The sequence below is a fragment of the Xenia sp. Carnegie-2017 genome, unplaced genomic scaffold, assembly GCF_021976095.1.
Source record: "Xenia sp. Carnegie-2017 unplaced genomic scaffold, XeniaSp_v1 HiC_scaffold_24, whole genome shotgun sequence".
Taxonomy (NCBI): Eukaryota; Metazoa; Cnidaria; class Anthozoa; order Malacalcyonacea; family Xeniidae; genus Xenia; species Xenia sp. Carnegie-2017.
The window spans coordinates 3,601,781-3,618,548 of NW_025813487.1; the positions used below are offsets into that span (position 1 = coordinate 3,601,781).

Genomic DNA, 16,768 nt, shown 5'->3' on the forward strand with positions numbered 1-16,768 from the left:
ATGTCATTGTGATAAAAACTGAGTGGCCACGAGCCGCCGGGCAAATCAATGTTTGAAAACCGGATTTTTTCTTTTCTTTTTTCTCAAATGCGTCCAATGCTTCAACTGGGCATTCTTAATTTTTTTTATTTGCCCATTCGGGGATATATTCAGATAAATATTCAAATAAATTATTCGTTCGTTTGTCATTTAAAAACAAAGAATTTTCTGTGACCTCAATTCATTTTATTGTTAATTTGCATTCTGAAATGGATGAGTAAAGTATATAACCTACGATGTTCACTTTTGATTTTATTTTAATATCTTGTGTTATGTTTACATTCCACGAGGCTGTGGCTTAAAGCAAGATCGATCAATGCCTTAGTCATCCTACTAGTTATGGTATTGCATAATGCATTGTGAATTTCAGACGATTTTCATTATTTAAAAAATCACTTCTTTTAACCCTCGCAGCGAGTGCACATACAAAACGGACAAACCATGAGTCTGATTCTGATGGCCAGAATGAGTCGGGTTGTCAATTCTCAATTCTCATCGTCAAAATTTTGTCAAAATAAAGACGACAACAACATTAGTTATTCAGAATTTTAAAGTTTTGGTTCTTCTCGACCCAATCCTCCACTATTCACAATTGCTCGGCATACTTCCTTATTGTCACGTGATTAAAAGGAATAAAACATGGAAAGATGGCGGAATTGCAGTGGTGGTATGTTTCGCTGCCGTAAAATGGCATATACAACCACAAATACAACCATCCGACTGGTGCAGCTTAAAAAAGAAATTTCAGGGCTTCCATTTACTACATTATTTAAAGTTCATGTATGAGAACAATATTTCTTCATGTATTCATATTTTTTAGGAGTTTGCAACATCAAAAGTTTGAAGCAAGGCAATTGATCAACAGGGCTCAGTCACTCAGTACTATGCTTAGTACTTTTTTAAATATCTATCGGAGAAGTCTGGCTGGGAGAATGGTACTTAGACTAATTCTCGGCTAACTTTGTCGATCCAAGAACACGTGCAGTCAGTGGCGTAGCTAGCGGTCTGGCTGGTCGGGCCAAGCCCGACCAAATATTTTCCCAAAAATGAAAAATTTGTTTTCTTTAAAATTGGATTTGCGAAAATTTTAAATTCTGCGACTCTTTTTGGAGTAATCCACAGTCTATTAGTGTAATATTTGTCAAATTGCGTCGTTATTAGCAAAATTATCATATTTTTAAACGTTACTTAGCAACAATGACTAGTGCATTTCTAGTGCCAGGCATTACGCTGTTTAGTCGGGCTCTGAAAATTCAGCCCGACCAAGTAGTAAAATCTATAGTGGGATTATCTGCAATCTGATTGGTTGACAGCAACTGAGCAAACTCAAATGCGCTGTTTCGCAACAACTAGTCGGGCTCTGAAAATTCAGCCCGACCAAGTAATAAAATCTGTAGTGGGAATATCTGTAATCTGATTGGTTGAGAGTAGCTGTGAGCACACTCAAACGTTTAACAACATCTTGTCGGGCTCATTTTCAAAAGCGTGACTTGAAGTTTGAGCTCTCGAAATATACCTTCGGAAATCGTGATAACTTACATTACAATGGCTTCGGCTAATGAAATCGATATAATAAGTGAACTACAAAAGAAACCCTTTTCTGTTCGACAATCAGGCGAGCAAAATATACTCGTAAAGCAGCGGCCAATTTCAGGAAAGTTGGTACTCGAAGAAAGATTGGCTTTGTGGTAGCTCAGAAAAGAATGCATTGTTCTGTTGGCCTTGTCTTTTATTTTCCCCTGGATCGTCTTCTTCATGGACGCAGACGGGATTCAAAAACATGAAGAATTTCCTATCCGATTGTAAGAAGCATGAGAAGGCAAAATCGCCTATGGGTGCCTACAAGACCTGGAAGACCTACGGTTTTCAGCCTCGTATCGACTGTCTCATGTCACACAATAGACGTGAAGAGATTCAGCGTCATAACGAGGAGGTAAGGCAAAACAGGGAAATGTTGAAAACCATAACAGAAGCTGTTTTATACTTGTCTAGGCAAGAGCTTGCATTTAGGGGGCATGATGAATCTAGTAGCAGCATGAATAGAGGAAATTATAGAGAGCTACTTGAAAGTTTTGCTAAGATGGATTCTGTTTTTGAAAGGCGATTACATGGAAGGCTTGCTGAAACCCACCTTGCGGTGGGAGGGCGGTTTACTGGAGTCTCTCCTGATATTCAAAATGATTTGATTGATTGTCTTGATAAGATAATAGAGGATAAGATTTTAAAGGAAATATATTGCTGCACTTTCTTAACTATACAGGTTGATGTAGGCAACTGATGTTTCTACCAATGAACAATTGAGTGTAATTGTTCGAATGGACAAAGGGGAAAGTGTCATTGAAAGACAGCTTGGGTTTGTTGATGTTAGTTGTGATAGGACTGCAACTGCTATATCATCAGTGGTTAAGGGTAAGTTAAGTCAATATAATAATGTGAAAGAGAAATTTATTGGATAGACTTATGATGGTGCATCTGTTATGTCTGGTCATCTCAATGGTGTTCAAGCTCAAGTTCAGCAGGTTTATCCTTATGCTCAATTTGTTCACTGTGCTGCCCATAGACTAAATCTAGTATTATGTTAAGCTGCATCCTCCATCTCACCTGTTAAGATTTTCTTTGTTAATATTAGTGCTTTCTGCACCTTTACTAGCAATTCCCCCCAAAAGAAAAGATTTACTATCATCCCATAGGCTTGAGTTTCCTAGTCCTGGTGACACAAGATGGTATTATAGGGCTCATGTCATCAATGTCTTGCATTCTAACTATGAGAAACTGATAGACATATTTGAAAATCTTACTGATAATCCAATAGGTTGGGATGATGAAACGTTAAGTAAGGTTACTGGTTTACTTGGCTACCTTAATGGCTTCTTGTTTTGTTTCTTGGTACATGTTTTCCAGAGAATTCTTGAGCAGTCATCCATACTTTATTCTATCTTGCAAGACAAGGACACTGACTTTCATTATGGAATGAGTAGGTTTGAGAGATTCAAGGCCTTTGTTGCTTCTCTGAGAAATGATACAGAATATTGTCAGGTGTACGACCTGGCTGTTGAGAAAGTGGGACCACCAGTAACCAGGTATGACCAACGGCATAATTACAAACAAATGTATTTTGAAATTCTTGACACAATTGTGACTATGCTGACTGAGCGATTTCAGGATATGGAGCGTTTTAGATTTTTAGACCTTGTTAACCCTAGGGTGTTTAAGATGTGGAAAGGTGAAGTGCCCTCAGAAAAGATAAATCTTCTAAAGGAGGTTTATGGTGATATGTTTGACATACCAATGCTAATTAGCCAACTTTGTTTTATTTACAGAGATAAAGACTTTCACTGTGATTCATGCGATGAATTATTGAAATATATTTTCAGTTCCATTATCAATCTAGTATTCCAGAAGTTGTAAAACTGTTAAAGATAAATGGGGTTTTGTCAATTACAAGTGCTTCAGTTGAGAGGTCATTTTCTTGTTTGAAGAGGGTAAAAAAATTATCTTAGAAATACTATGAGCCAAGGACGTTTTAGTTCTCTTTGCAGGATTTCCATTCACAAAGACATACTGTCAGAGAAAGAAGACGCCAACACATTGCATGATGATGTAGTAAAGAAGTTCATTGAAAAACCACGAAGACTTGCTTTCTTATACAAATAGGTATTCATATATGGCTGATAGCAAGCTGATGATGTCTTACGTCCATGGCATGTGAGAATTTTTCCGGGAACTTTTTAATGCAGTCAATGATGATTGTCATTTCAGCACGACAATTTCATCACAACTTTTGATAGTTGTTGATGACAAATCTGAGCCTTTCGGTTCTTTTGTCAAAGTTTCTTTACAAGATGTACATAGGTATCTATTTATGTATGTGGTGTTGAGAAAATAAATCACATATCTGCAACTATTTTTGAACTGTTTCTCTGCTTTACTATAAGATCCTTCGGCAATTTAAAATAACCAAAATGGTTCTATTTCCTGCATAAATATCACGCATTTGCTTCTAAGATAGCCGTTTCCGACGTTCTAGGGAGTTTAAATTCGGAAAATTTTCTCGCTCCGCGCCAACCATGGTGGCGCCTTGTGAGCCCGACCAAATGTTTTTTGCTAGCCACGCCACTGCGTGCAGTACTGGTTTTTATAAATCGGGGTATTATTTTTTGGGTACACTTGCAAAATGTATCAATTCAGGAAGAAATTCAAACGCTCAAATGACTTCTTTTACAATAACGTGGAGAGGAAAGGAAACACACAAAAAGATGATGCGGTAGGAATTTTTAAAGTGTTCTTTTTATTGTTTCTGGTTGCACAATTTCATATTAATTTATTTTTATTACCACAGTTATATTAACAAAAGTATTTGTACAAATTTATTTATGCCCACAACGTTGTGTAAGGAAAAACAATTATTCTGAGCACATTTACCAATTTCATGTCTGGATTCTCTACATCCTTTAATCACAATGTCATATATGTTAATAGAATAGCAGTGTGTCATATTAATCTAAATTTTTCGAACAAGAAAATGAATTTGGGGATTTGGTAAGTTTACATATATTGTAAAACTATGTACATATAAAAATACGCTATGTTTATGGGGTTTTTTTTAATTTATATGTAGAATGAACAAAGTGAAGATATTGCTGAAAATTATGACAAGCACCAAGAGTTAACCACCAAAACACAGGTTTGTAATGTACATATTGATATTGTTTCTCATGAAAAGTCATTGGAAGTGGTTATATGTAGGACTGCTTTCACTAGAAAAAACTAAAAAATTTTGAAGTAATTTAAAGAAGGCATGCATTATTTCAACACTTATTAAAAGTCTGTACACATTTTAAATTAAATAATGGTCTTTATTTGTAGGATTCTGAAGATATTTTTACCAAGCAATCTATCTCTATTATTACAGAGGAATCTAAACAACCATGTCAACATAGTCAAGTAGTTCTCAATTATACAGTTATACTTTATACTGTTTACCACTAGTCATGTTTTTAATGTGTTATAAATTGACAATATGCTTGTTGATTGCTTATGCATGAGACACTGTGTAAAACTTTATTAACATCTCGTAGAAATGTGCTCAACAAACATAAAAATATATTACAATAGATATTTTTGAAACAGTGAACATTAATAATTACTGTATACTTGCTCTTTCAGAGTCATTTGTCACCCACTAGCCACTATACTGGGTTATTGTTACAGTTTGACTTTGCATCAAATATATCACGTCAGCAATCCTTTGTTGTTCATGATTATAATGCAAACAAAAGAACAATTATGGTGATGTCAAATTTTATTTCCATAATTTCAATGTTGGGTATATACCCAACTAAATGATATTACTCAATACTCTATTTTTGGTGCTATAATCTGCATGTATTTTTTTCTTCAGCATAATTCATTTGTATTTGTTCATCGATACCCCCACCTATTGCTTGATTTCTACGGTTGGATATTGTGCTGCTCATGTGATGCAAATAGAAAGCAATTTGTTGAAGCCCTACCTAATAATATACAATTAGATCCTCAAAAACGTATGTAAAATAGATGTTACTGAAATGAAATTATTAAAACAGGCCAAACAACATTTTTATACTTGTCAGATATACCATATCCCAGTTGCATACACATATTAGCAATGGAAAAATATCTGGTTGTGTATGATAGAAAGTTTGGTATTGAAGCCAAAGATTTTATTGAAAAAGTAAGTGTTGTGTGTTACTCTTTCAGGATATAAGGTGTCTGAACAGCTTCACCAAATTTTGACTTACACTTACATACTATATGTTTGACGACCCTTGTCAAAGATGTGAGAACTTATTGCATATTAATCTGACATTGCATGAAGTGAATGTCTCAAATTTGTATTTGGCTTATTTTTTCAATGTAAAGTTCTTCATGTTGTATGGGAGGAAATGTCTTCATCCTTAAATATCAGTTTATTGTACATTTCAAACCCTTGTGAAGTCATCCTTCTGTGTTTTACAAGACCCTTGTTCGACATTCTTATTACATGTGGGTGTGGATGTTAACTTTTACAAGCAAAATATTGTTAAAACTTGTGAATGATTATTTACACAACATATTTATCTCATCCAATTTCTTTTATGAATGCAGAATCCACATCCATGATGCAGTCTGTTTTCAGTGATCATTCCTACCATGAGATGCAACCTGAAGAAGTATATTTTTTATGTGAAAATAACTTTTTTGTACAAATACACGTATAGTTTCTCAACCTTCTAATACCCCACAATTTGTTACCATACATCCTGTGCCTAAGTTCAGGAGCTTCTATAAAGCTATTAGGGTGATAGCCAACAGGGCAAATTGAATTTATTTATGACTATTGAGGTATACACATTCATACTCAAATACATACATAGCCACATACCTACTGTACATACATTAAGTAGTATAAACTAAATGTATGATAAAAATAGTAAAGTCATATTCACCATTAGCTTTACGTGCCTGATATATATATTAAGCACTTTCTAAGGATTTTGTGAAGTCATAATTAATCATAATTATTAATCTGGATACACATACACACACATAATACAACCTTAAGATAAATAATTTTACATATTTTAAGACTTGTTTAGTGCAGTGTGCAGGGAGGTTCAGTGGATTGCTGTAAAACCAGTGAATAGTCCATGGGGGGTTTGTACTTTTGTGTATTCAAAAGTAACGCCGCCCCAGCCCGAGTTAAAATGTTGCAGCTGTTCGTCATTTCATTGCATTCATGTGAGAACCCTTGCAAAAGCCATGCAAATCGTTGAAGAGGATGAAATGGATTCTCCATTGGCACTTTTAAAGTGTTCCTTTGGAATTACACCAGAGATGCGAGACTATTTGAATTGGCTACACTTAGCAAAGAAAAGGTTTCTTTATTTGAAACAGGTATGCAAGATAATCTGCAATGGTGAACATCCTTTTAGCTTTACATATACTATTTCCTTTATCGGTATGGTATTTAGCACTTTCTAGCATTTTGTAAATATTACAATTTAATTATTTTAGGCAATGAGAATGATGCAAGCGATTTTACTGATCTTCCTGAAAAAAATGGTCATAATTTTGGCGCCATCTGAAAGTGGTATTTGTTCTTGTGGTGCAGAGTGGGATAAACGTTCTATTCAAGATGAATGGTTGTACGTAGACGTGTGTTCAGTTGCGTACTTTTATTCAATCCATGATGTGAAGGGTAAGTTCTGATTTGTTATAGGTTACGCTTTGCTTCATAATTATTTGACTTAAATAAATTATTTAGTGTATTGTAGACCTTGCTCCTCTTGTGCTACGAAAAAGCATTATGATGGCATTGAAAACAGGATTGTATGGTTTGGATCATATGCAATATCTCATGCCGTTCTAAAGATTACATTCGGCTTTTCATAACGTCGAGGTACTTTTAATGAAATTTGCCGAAGCATTAGTAACTACGTTTGTCCATTATTTAATTTTCTCGCCCTATCTCTTTTGAATGTTTTTCTTTTTATTCTTGTTCAGTTTACCTATGTACAAATATTATGTTGCATATGTACAAAGGCAAGTGTCTTCGGTAATTTTAATTTCCCAAAGGAAATAACTTACGCCAAGTTTCGTCTCGCTATCATTGCCATGATACGGTAAGCATCATTTCATTTTCAGCTTTAAAATATGAATATTCCATTGAGATAGTGATCGCTTGTTTTATTAAGTTATTGAATTTTCTCTTATTAAGGTTGCTTAATATTGATTTTGACAATGGGTTTTTTTGTGAATTATTTGGAAGAATTCCCAAAGGTGGTGATGGATGGAACAACTCTTGGAATACAGAAAACTTTCTTACCAAATAATTTAAGAGAGTCTGATACTGGATTGCTAGATGGAAGATAAGTATTTTTGAAGTTTATCTGTAATATATAGTATATACAGGTCTGCTAATTAGTAAATACGAGTGTTCATCTACGTATCAGAAAGCATTTTATGCATGATGGTGACTTCTCTCACTTTGTTTTTGTACACAGCTTATAGTTATAAAAATAACAACCTGTTTTCTTTTGTCCAATACTAGGTTTGAAATGCGCAATTTCATCAACAGGAGAAATGTGCGAGCTTTATTGAAGAAGTACAGTGATTCAAAGCTAAGTTGGGACGAATTTCAAAATTAAAATCTGAAGTAAGAAGAATTTATTACACCACGAGTACAAAATTTTGTATGACCACTCCAGAGCTCATTTATACTATAATTTCTCGTATTTATAGATATCTTCAAGGGGCTTAGGACTCTACTTGAATGGTTAGAGAAACAAGGATTTATCACTAGTTGTCCAAACTCGTGCAGAAGGTTATTGGCATTGGCTTCTGACAAACCAGTATGCGCAATTGTGCCCCAAAGAAGAAGTTTTGGACCTCTTGATAAGGATGTCTGATGGAGCCAATCCAAAAGACAATCTTTCCACTGATTTAAAACTTCTTCATGAAGAAGTGCCCCTACTGTTTAACGTCATTGAGACTAGCGAAGAAATTCCAATTACTATTCAACCACTGCTAAAGGAATGGGTACAAATGGCGATTAGTCCGTTCGAGGTCAAGGACGGTCAGTGGCGTTTGCCACACAACTTACCTGCGGTGTCTCAAAATTCGTCCCATGGATATCTACCTTCTCTGCCAGAACTGGTTCAACGAGGGAATTATGTTCTTGACAATAGGAAGACACAGCAGGGAGATTGTGCCAAAGTCACTATACCCAAGAAGAAGCATGGCACTTTGATCCCTGGAATATTTTGTATTCTTTGTCCCCACGGTATTTACATGATGAACAGCTCCAACGAAAATTTGTTTTACTATTGCAGTGACATTGCGCCTTCGTTTTTGTTTCCAGGTATATGTTATGGATTCGAAATAATGAGGAATCACGAATCACCAAATATTCCATTTACCATTTTACGAACACGTTTTCCTGATGGTAAGTTACGTATGTGTGTACCTTTTATGGTGCTACAAACAGAGTATTATCAGTGAATCGGACAGATTGCGTGACGGTTTAGTCGCCTGACAGAGTTGTAACATAACCGAATGTGCAGTAACATAACCGAATGTGCCTGATGATATGCTTATGTATATATTTATTTCGTTAGCGCCAGAGTTGGTCCTTTAAGATAATGCCTGCAGATTGCACGAGTATTGTTTGAACCGAGATCCAGCATTTTTTAAGAAAACAAAATTTGTTTTTGATAAGTTTCATTGGAAAAATCATTCAGGTAAACTGCCATACTCTTCCTACTTTACTTGAAGCGAACTTATTGATCCAAAAAATGGCCGTTTTTATGTTTTCACAAAATTTGTTGATTTATAACTTTCCTTTATTTGATCTTGCGGACAAAGGATATAACATGAGAGTGTATGCGTGGCATCAAATTCTAGACGATCTCAAGCTGTTGAACATTTATTTATCTTTGATATTTTTCAGTGATGCCGTGATAAGACATGTTGTTTGTTGAAATTTGGATTGTTTGAGATATTGAGCATAATTTTGTTTTATCAATTTTATCAGTTAAGGAGCTTAAGGCAAAAATAAAAAGCCTTAGGGATGTATACGTCAGATACAAAAAGAAAAACGATGCTGCCATAAAATCAGGAGCTCCAGCCTCATCCACATCATCATGGGAGTTTTGGGGTTTGATGACAATGGTTGGACGATTACAGAAAGCGCCGACGGTAAGGCATACATATTCACATTAATGTCTCCTGTTATTATTGTGTTACTGTATAGGGCTGAATGTGTTAAGTAGCATTATGATCGTGGGTTTCAAAAGTGTTAATTCTTTATATAGAACATCAACTAACATGTCTGTCACTGTGATTGAAGATGAATCAGTCAATGAAGTTACAGATGAAAGTAACAGCATTGGTACATTGACACTCGCAGTAGATGATCTGGAGAGCAGTCAGTTTTCTGAATCAGTCGATCCGACTTTGCACTCAATCACATTCCAACCCATATCATCACCATCATATAATTCATCCACCTCAGCTTCATCATTTAGAGCAGCAACACCATCGGCACCACCTCCACGATCAAACAAAAAGAGAAAGAGAGCTCAAGATGATGGTCCTAATGAATACCAGCTGCGGTTGCTGAGCAGTTTGGAAAAAATTACTCAACAATCAGCATCTCCCCCAACTGAATCATCAATGGACGAGTATGAACATTTTGGCAGAAGCATAGCTTTACAAATCAGAAAGCTTCCTTCTGATTACCTTAAAGCACTGGCTAAAAAAGAATCCAGGATGTTCTTTTTGACATTGAATGTAATGAAAAATAATTGTGCTTTATCTATATTACAACAAAAAAGTAAAATAAAATTATATCAATGAGTTCTTTTCACATATTCCTGCTGCCATGAAAGTTGACCAACTTCTGAATTAAAATACATTGCAAACTTTTCTCTGATTTTGGATGCTTCACTACTGTAGTTTCTTTGTTTGTTGCGAGCTAATGGTTCAAGCACACGGGTTGTTTCTTGCCTACAAGACCCTTCATGAACATTTCCTGATGGATCCACAGTATCTGTGAAACCAGCTGGACTGTAGGAAACATGGCGTGTTCGGAGGAAATTGTGCAAAATGCAAGTAGCCTTGACAATTTTGGACACATTTTCTGGTTCTGCTATAATGGTTGTTTTAAGTATTCGCCACTTGGATACCATTATACCTGATACAAATATCAATTGAAGAGAATATTGAAAAGTGTTTGATTCAAAACTCCATAAAGAAAATGAGCATGTAAATACAAACCAAAGGTGTTTTCTATTGTTCGCCGAGCTCTTGACAATCTGTAGTTGAAAACTCTCTTTTGAAGGCAATCCAGTACCCTTCCTAGATAAGGTCGCATCATCCAGGTTTTAAGAGGAAATGCCTCATCTGCAACCACAGTATAGGGAAGGCTTTCATTTGTTCCTGGTAAAGGCTCATCAGCAGGTAGATGCATCTCACCTATCAAATAAAATTTGTAAGGTGAATACTACTTTCAACACTGAATACTTTAAAGAGATATGATACCATTTAAAAAAGCTGATCCAAATTGTGAATTAGCAAAAACTCCCCCATCACTCCATCTTTCAGCTTCACCAATATCCACAAAGATAAATTTGTACTGGGAATCGCACAAAGCCATTAACACCAAGGAAAAGTGTTTTTTATAATTGAAATATAAAGATCCAGAGTTTCTCGGAGCCTGAATTGCGATATGTTTTCCATCTAGTGCTCCAATGCAGTTTGGAAAATTCCATGTATAAGCAAATCTGAAAGCATACAACAAACAATGATGCAGTGTCACTACAAGTCTACAATAATGTAACCCTTTCTCATAATCATGTTTTAACTTTACCCTTCAGATATTTTCTTCCAGTCACTAGGTTGCGAAGGAGCCTTCATGTATGTGGGGACAAGAACTCTCCAAAGTGCATTACACGTATCGTAAACAACCGCACGAACTGTGCTAGCCCCACGACGATAAGCAAATGCTATAGACTGTGGGCTATCACCTGTAGCCAATCTTCTTAATGTGATTGCTAGTCTTTCAGCAGGTCCAACTGATTGCCTCATTTGAGTATCTTGCCTACGAAGAGATGGACCAACCAAAGCCAGCAAATCATTAAATACTTGAGGGCTCATACGAAAATACAGATTAAACTGCTCCTCATCGGTTCTTAGTTCTTGAACCAAGTGCAGAAAATCTCATTGTGCTCTCCTTTGCCTGTTTAATTGACGAACCCACCACCTTTTCATTTTATCATTTTTTTTCCGTTTTTCAACCTCTTCCAGCTCGTACAAAATGCAAACAGATGCTAGTAACTTAGCCTGATGACTAGACGCCATGTTGATAGTCGAAATTTGGTCGCAATGCTCGCTTTTGCATGTGTGTTTCTGACGTTCAAGCGACTAACGCGCCGCATCAATTCGCTTTAGTCGCGCGACCAAAGCGACTGCACAGTGTGTTTCAGCCTTTACAAATAAGGAATTAAAGAAAGGAATTATAAAAGCCTCCCATCTTTTTCGAACAAGTTGCTTGAAAGGCTTCCACTCTGTTTTGAACAACTTTGTTCCAAAGATGATTGTCCTTACATATCAAGGAATGGTAACAAGGTACTATCATAATGTCTTAAAAATATTTGCATTAAACTCTACAAAGTAGAAAGCAATGTATATTTGGTCGTCATTTGCATTACTAATTTACTAAACTAAATAATGTAATCTTTTCCCAGACATATCATAGCAGCAATGCATTTCAATGTTAACTTAAGGAGAGAGGAAAAGAAAAATGATGATGGCACAGAGTGTGTTTCAGTTGTATATCCTAAATTTAAAATGGTGAAGCCACAATTAGGAGTGTCCGTGTGAAACTGAACTTTGGTAAATGTGCTTTCATTTATTAGTGACAAACATGCAGTTGAAAGAAAACTAGCATTTACACAAAATATATTCCAATTTTTCTTGTCATAGACTATGTTGAATCCGTGTTTGAGAACTTCATGCAAACTGATTGCTCTCAATTGAACGAAGAGTCATGTGAGTGTCAAAAGTCCACAACAGCTTTCATGAACACAATGTTATCAGAGGCTATGTTATCAAATGTCAATATCTTGTATCATACGCGTTTCGCTCTCGTATCATACGCGTATCGTTCTCGTATCATACGTGTATCGTTCTCGTATCATACGCGTATCGTTCTCGTATCATACGCGCATCGTTCTTGTATCATACGCATATCGTTTCCGTATCATACTTGTATCGTTCTCGTATCATACTTGTATCGTTCTCGTATCATACGCGTATCGTTCTCGTATCATACGCGTATCGTTCTCGTATCATACGCGTATCGTTCTCGTATCAAACGCGTATCGTTCTCGTATCATACGCGTATGTTTTTCTTATCGTAGAGCGACAAGCGAGAGACGATTCTTCCACTATACAACGGTTTCGTGAGCGTTTAAGATCAAATAGACGAATCAATAGTGAGAAACATAGTGAACATTACATATACATGTATGGAATTTTTATTAATGAAGGGAAAAATCCGTTCACAGTTTTGAAAATCGTGTCTTAATCATTGGCATTCAAATCCTGTCTAAGATAGGCGATTCTCTCTTCCTGAATTAAAACTTGTGAAACTTTATAAGACTTAGCAGCAGTCCTTTGGAATTTGTCCAATCTCAATGTTATTATGTACTCTGCTTGAGGTTCTTATTTATGTATTTTTATTTCTATAACAATTGTTTTTAGTCAGTGATGTATACTCATGTTATATAACTAGAATGTTCTACATAGACGTCATTAAGGTGTTTTAATACTGTTTGTTGAAGGAGATCCTGACGCACTCTTCATCTTCGTTCGTTATTCAAATGTGTTTATGTGACAAAACTCACAAGGATAAAAGATTGATATTACAATAAGGTATGAACTTTCATTATCATTTTAATCTCATATGTATGTGGTCGCGTTCTTTATATTAAATCTCTCATCCGTTTGTTGAGTATGTGACATGTAAAGAACTAAAGCAAGCATAATTTTGTTCACACGGTCGTCTTACTTCTAAAACGGAAGTAATTTTAGAAAAATTAAGCGATATTTTAGAACTACATTACGGACATAACAAATTAGCTAAAGTAACATCCGATAAAGTATGACTGAACATGCACGAGAAATCATATCTAAATTCATATACCAACTTTCTAACTATTGACAATAAGCTGCATGGTAAAGGAAAGCAAAACCTGTTCAAAGGTATGGGAAAGGTGAAATAGCATACTTGTCTATGGAAAAAATGGGAATCTGTGAAAATTTATGTAGGGAGGATAGCATGTCCAATCATGCATCACCTCCATTCTTTGCTGACGCCACTTTTGACTAATCTCTGTGTGTCTAGCAAAATGTTGATAGTTGTATACAACAAACCATTTTTTTAAAAGTAAGAAAATTTGAAAAGTAAGCAAATGTTAAACACAGGAAGAATAAATTTACACATAGAGGAAGAACACGACTGAATCTATTTTTGTGACATGTTGATTCATACAACACAGTGTGCTTTTAAAATTATACTTTTAATCATGTTTGTATAACAGTTTTAAGGTTTACTTTTATTGCAACCTTTACTGCTGTATCTACAGTGTCTTTATTGATCATAAGTAATTATAATTGCGTGTAGTTGATGTTTGAAATGTATTCATAATTTACAATGGTTTATTCAATAACAAAGGTTTTTTATAATAAGAACTGACTTATGAAATGAAAATTCATTTAGAGTATCGAAAATTGTGTCGTAATCATTGATATTCAAATCCTGTCTTAGATAGGTGATTCTCTATTCCTGAGATAAAACTTGTGAAACTTTATAAGACTTAACAGTACTCACTTGGAATTTGACTAATCTCAATGTTAAATATGTACTCTTCATGAGATTATGATTTATGATCACCATTTTTTAACTGATATGTATGTAGTCGCGTTTTTATATTAAATTTCTCATCTTTGTTAGGTACGTAACATGTAAAGAACTAAAGCAAACATAATTTTGTCCACACGATCGTCGTATATGAAGTCTTATTTCTAAAACAAAGGTAATTTTACGTAAGTTAACCGAGATTTTGTATTTACATCTCTAACTTAACAAATTTGATACCGAAGCATTGCGTAGTATAAAGTATGACTATAAACAAATCAATGTTTATTTCCATTCCAAATGAAAATCGTTTGAATGATTCTATAAGTGACTTTTAAAGCTATATCTAATACCACGACTGGAAAGTAGGTTTCATTTTTTGTTTCAAATTATCCACTATAAAAATTGCGGCTCTTACACGAAGAAAAGATTTGATAATAAATAATTCTGAGTCAGTGATGCTCTTGACATATGCAGATGGCACCTCATAATCTGACATTTCGTTTTAAATAGAATTAAACTTATGTAAACAGTATAATGTACAAATGTTTTCGGAAACAGGGAAATGTTTCTTCGAAGTTTCCTAATTTACTCACACTCAGGTTGATATTTTTGCTTTATTTTTTAAAACAAAGGAAATACGCTTATTAGCAACATACGAACATCATAATTTTTATCCCCCCAAAAACAAAACTCACATGATAAGTCTTTTCACAAAAATAACATAAATTTTCCAACATTGTAAAGTAAAGATTATGTTCCAGAGGTCAAAATGAACTCATGATAACTTATATATTTCATCATCAATCATTATTTTTTAATATATATAGACTTTAGTAAACAATACAATGTATAAATGTTAAGTAAAGATTATGTTCAAGTTGTCAAAATGAACGCCAGATAACGTACATATTTCACCATCATTCATTTTGCACGTAATTTATTGTTAGATAAACTTTGATTTAGCATGTACACTGAGAAACTGAAATCAAGATACTTGTTTTGTTTTGCAACGTGTCTAACTGTTTTAGTTACTTGAATTAAATCGTGTAACAACACAAAGTCGAGAAATTTCACTGACTGTCAGGTCAGGCCTGTCATGACGTGATAGGCAATAGGGCATTTTGCCTTGGGCCAGTAATATAACAGGGGCTGGCGTCTCCCCAATTGGACACATGAAAATTGCAAAATTGAAGTTTATAGAAAAAGTAAAGAATGATTTGTGTATCATTTGTACTTTTCTTACGTTATCTCATCATGCAGAAGACATTCATCAATTGATAAGATTTTAGAATTTCTCGAAGCATCTTCAAACGGAATCACGCTTTAAGTGTTATCAATATGAGCAGGCATGTGGCTAGGATGTAAAATTTGGGGGAGCAACACTATTTTTTTTGGGGGGGAGCAGTTATAGACATCAAGTCATACTGTATTATAACAATAATATAATTTATCACTAGTTAGTTTTTGTCGGTAGCCGCTGTGCATGCGTGGCTAACCACTATGCCATACTGAAAGTGTCTGAGTGAGGCAGTGAGACAGGCAGTGTTTGTTCGTCGTGATATCCTCGGCTGTGTCATTGGTGATAGTCGCATATATGAACGATCACGAATAGAATTGTTTTAAGTAAAGTCAATATTTATGTTGTTCTTCAAATACCTATGCTTTCGAGCGTATAATCTGCACTTTGTTTCAGTGACTTTAGTCAAAACCTTGCAGCTTAAAATATCATTCATTTATATGCTTTACTGGTGATTACAGACGTCGGATATATCTCGTTTAGGCAAAAAATACAACGAACTTGATACTCTGTGCAGTCCGTACTTGTTTTTTGTTCGGTATTTTATTCATATGTCGCGTTGTTTATCTCTCACCCTGTGTTCTGTGTTTTGGTGAGGAAAATGTAAACTTATTATTTAATGACTTAAGTTATTGTCCTATGAGGGACTACTGCAGTCTAGCGGACACCTTGGACGCTGACCCAAACCCTACCCTATAATCCCAAGCAAAAACGAGCCCGCAGTCACAAGCGCTTCGGTTGTCTGCTAAGCTGCCGTCTATCAAAAATATAAATTGGAACAGAACAATCGGCAATATAGTCCTATCAAGATGTTAATAAACAAATATTCCTACAACACAGCAAACCAGTTTGATATATCCTGTTAAAAGAACGACGTATCTCTTCACCACACGATTGTTAAACAAATATGATATATTATTTATTAACTAGGATTTACTATTGCAAGGTAAATGCTCCCTCTCGCGCTGAGTAGGCGAAAATACTATCAT

The 16,768-nt window shown here is 35.1% G+C and overlaps 4 protein-coding genes and 1 long non-coding RNA gene across 11 annotated transcripts in view; 3 read left to right on the forward strand and 2 right to left on the reverse strand.

Moving 5' to 3' along the window:
- The window catches only part of LOC124451360 (serine/threonine-protein kinase/endoribonuclease IRE1-like), a 32,439-nt gene that overhangs the window by 11,662 nt on the left and 4,009 nt on the right, over positions 1-16,768 (forward strand). For 3 of the 5 annotated variants that reach the window (XM_047001975.1, XM_047001976.1, XM_047001977.1), the window contains one exon: positions 14,576-14,657. The gene's annotated coding sequence lies outside the window, so the exon portion shown is untranslated. Of the gene's footprint in view, positions 1-13,435; positions 13,495-14,575; positions 14,668-16,768 lie in introns of those variants that run through there. The other 2 variants (XM_047001974.1, XM_047001978.1) reach the window with 2 other exon arrangements.
- Positions 2,315-4,021, forward strand: LOC124451365. Of its 3 annotated transcripts, XM_047001983.1 has the most exons (4): positions 2,315-2,448; positions 2,852-3,119; positions 3,243-3,300; positions 3,414-4,021. In XM_047001983.1, exons 1-4 carry the CDS (start codon positions 2,355-2,357, stop codon positions 3,537-3,539), a joined length of 546 nt encoding a protein of 181 aa, XP_046857939.1. In that variant the 5' UTR covers positions 2,315-2,354; the 3' UTR covers positions 3,540-4,021. The 3 variants fall into 3 exon arrangements, with proteins under 3 accessions (XP_046857939.1, XP_046857942.1, XP_046857940.1); XM_047001986.1 differs by lacking the exon at positions 3,243-3,300; XM_047001984.1 differs by lacking the exon at positions 3,243-3,300 and having other exon boundaries at positions 3,579-4,021.
- LOC124451964 lies at positions 4,166-7,452 on the forward strand. Its single transcript, XM_047002562.1, has 8 exons — positions 4,166-4,303; positions 4,658-4,723; positions 4,906-4,983; positions 5,206-5,328; positions 5,441-5,582; positions 6,166-6,230; positions 7,075-7,258; positions 7,325-7,452. Exons 1-8 carry the CDS (start codon positions 4,214-4,216, stop codon positions 7,450-7,452), a joined length of 876 nt encoding a protein of 291 aa, XP_046858518.1. The 5' UTR covers positions 4,166-4,213.
- LOC124451370 lies at positions 7,547-8,186 on the reverse strand. Its single transcript, XR_006950426.1, has 2 exons — positions 7,886-8,186; positions 7,547-7,704 (listed from the first exon to the last, which is right to left on the reverse strand). It is a non-coding gene; the product is annotated as an uncharacterized LOC124451370 (long non-coding RNA).
- On the reverse strand, positions 10,321-11,683 carry LOC124451362 (protein ALP1-like). Its single transcript, XM_047001979.1, has 4 exons — positions 11,429-11,683; positions 11,101-11,342; positions 10,837-11,034; positions 10,321-10,753 (listed from the first exon to the last, which is right to left on the reverse strand). The coding sequence occupies exons 1-4, from the start codon at positions 11,644-11,646 to the stop codon at positions 10,410-10,412; spliced, it is 1,002 nt and encodes a 333-aa protein (XP_046857935.1). The 5' UTR covers positions 11,647-11,683; the 3' UTR covers positions 10,321-10,409.

Bases quoted from the DNA above. Each gene is read 5' to 3' on its own strand.
- LOC124451964 (XM_047002562.1), top strand. From the start codon at position 4,214: ATGTATCAATTCAGGAAGAAATTCAAACGCTCAAATGACTTCTTTTAC. The intron at 5,583-6,165 runs GTATGTAAAATA...TTATGAATGCAG, and splicing joins ACAATTAGATCCTCAAAAAC to AATCCACATCCATGATGCAG. The intron at 7,259-7,324 runs GTAAGTTCTGAT...TAAATTATTTAG, and splicing joins TTCAATCCATGATGTGAAGG to TGTATTGTAGACCTTGCTCC.
- LOC124451362 (XM_047001979.1), bottom strand. From the start codon at position 11,646: ATGAGGCAATCAGTTGGACCTGCTGAAAGACTAGCAATCACATTAAGA. The intron at 11,343-11,428 runs GTAAAGTTAAAA...GTATGCTTTCAG, and splicing joins TGGAAGAAAATATCTGAAGG to ATTTGCTTATACATGGAATT. The intron at 11,035-11,100 runs GTATCATATCTC...TTTATTTGATAG, and splicing joins TGGATCAGCTTTTTTAAATG to GTGAGATGCATCTACCTGCT.
- LOC124451365 (XM_047001983.1), top strand. From the start codon at position 2,355: ATGGACAAAGGGGAAAGTGTCATTGAAAGACAGCTTGGGTTTGTTGAT. The intron at 3,120-3,242 runs GTATGACCAACG...TGTTAACCCTAG, and splicing joins GTGGGACCACCAGTAACCAG to GGTGTTTAAGATGTGGAAAG. The intron at 3,301-3,413 runs GTTTATGGTGAT...ATATATTTTCAG, and splicing joins AGATAAATCTTCTAAAGGAG to TTCCATTATCAATCTAGTAT.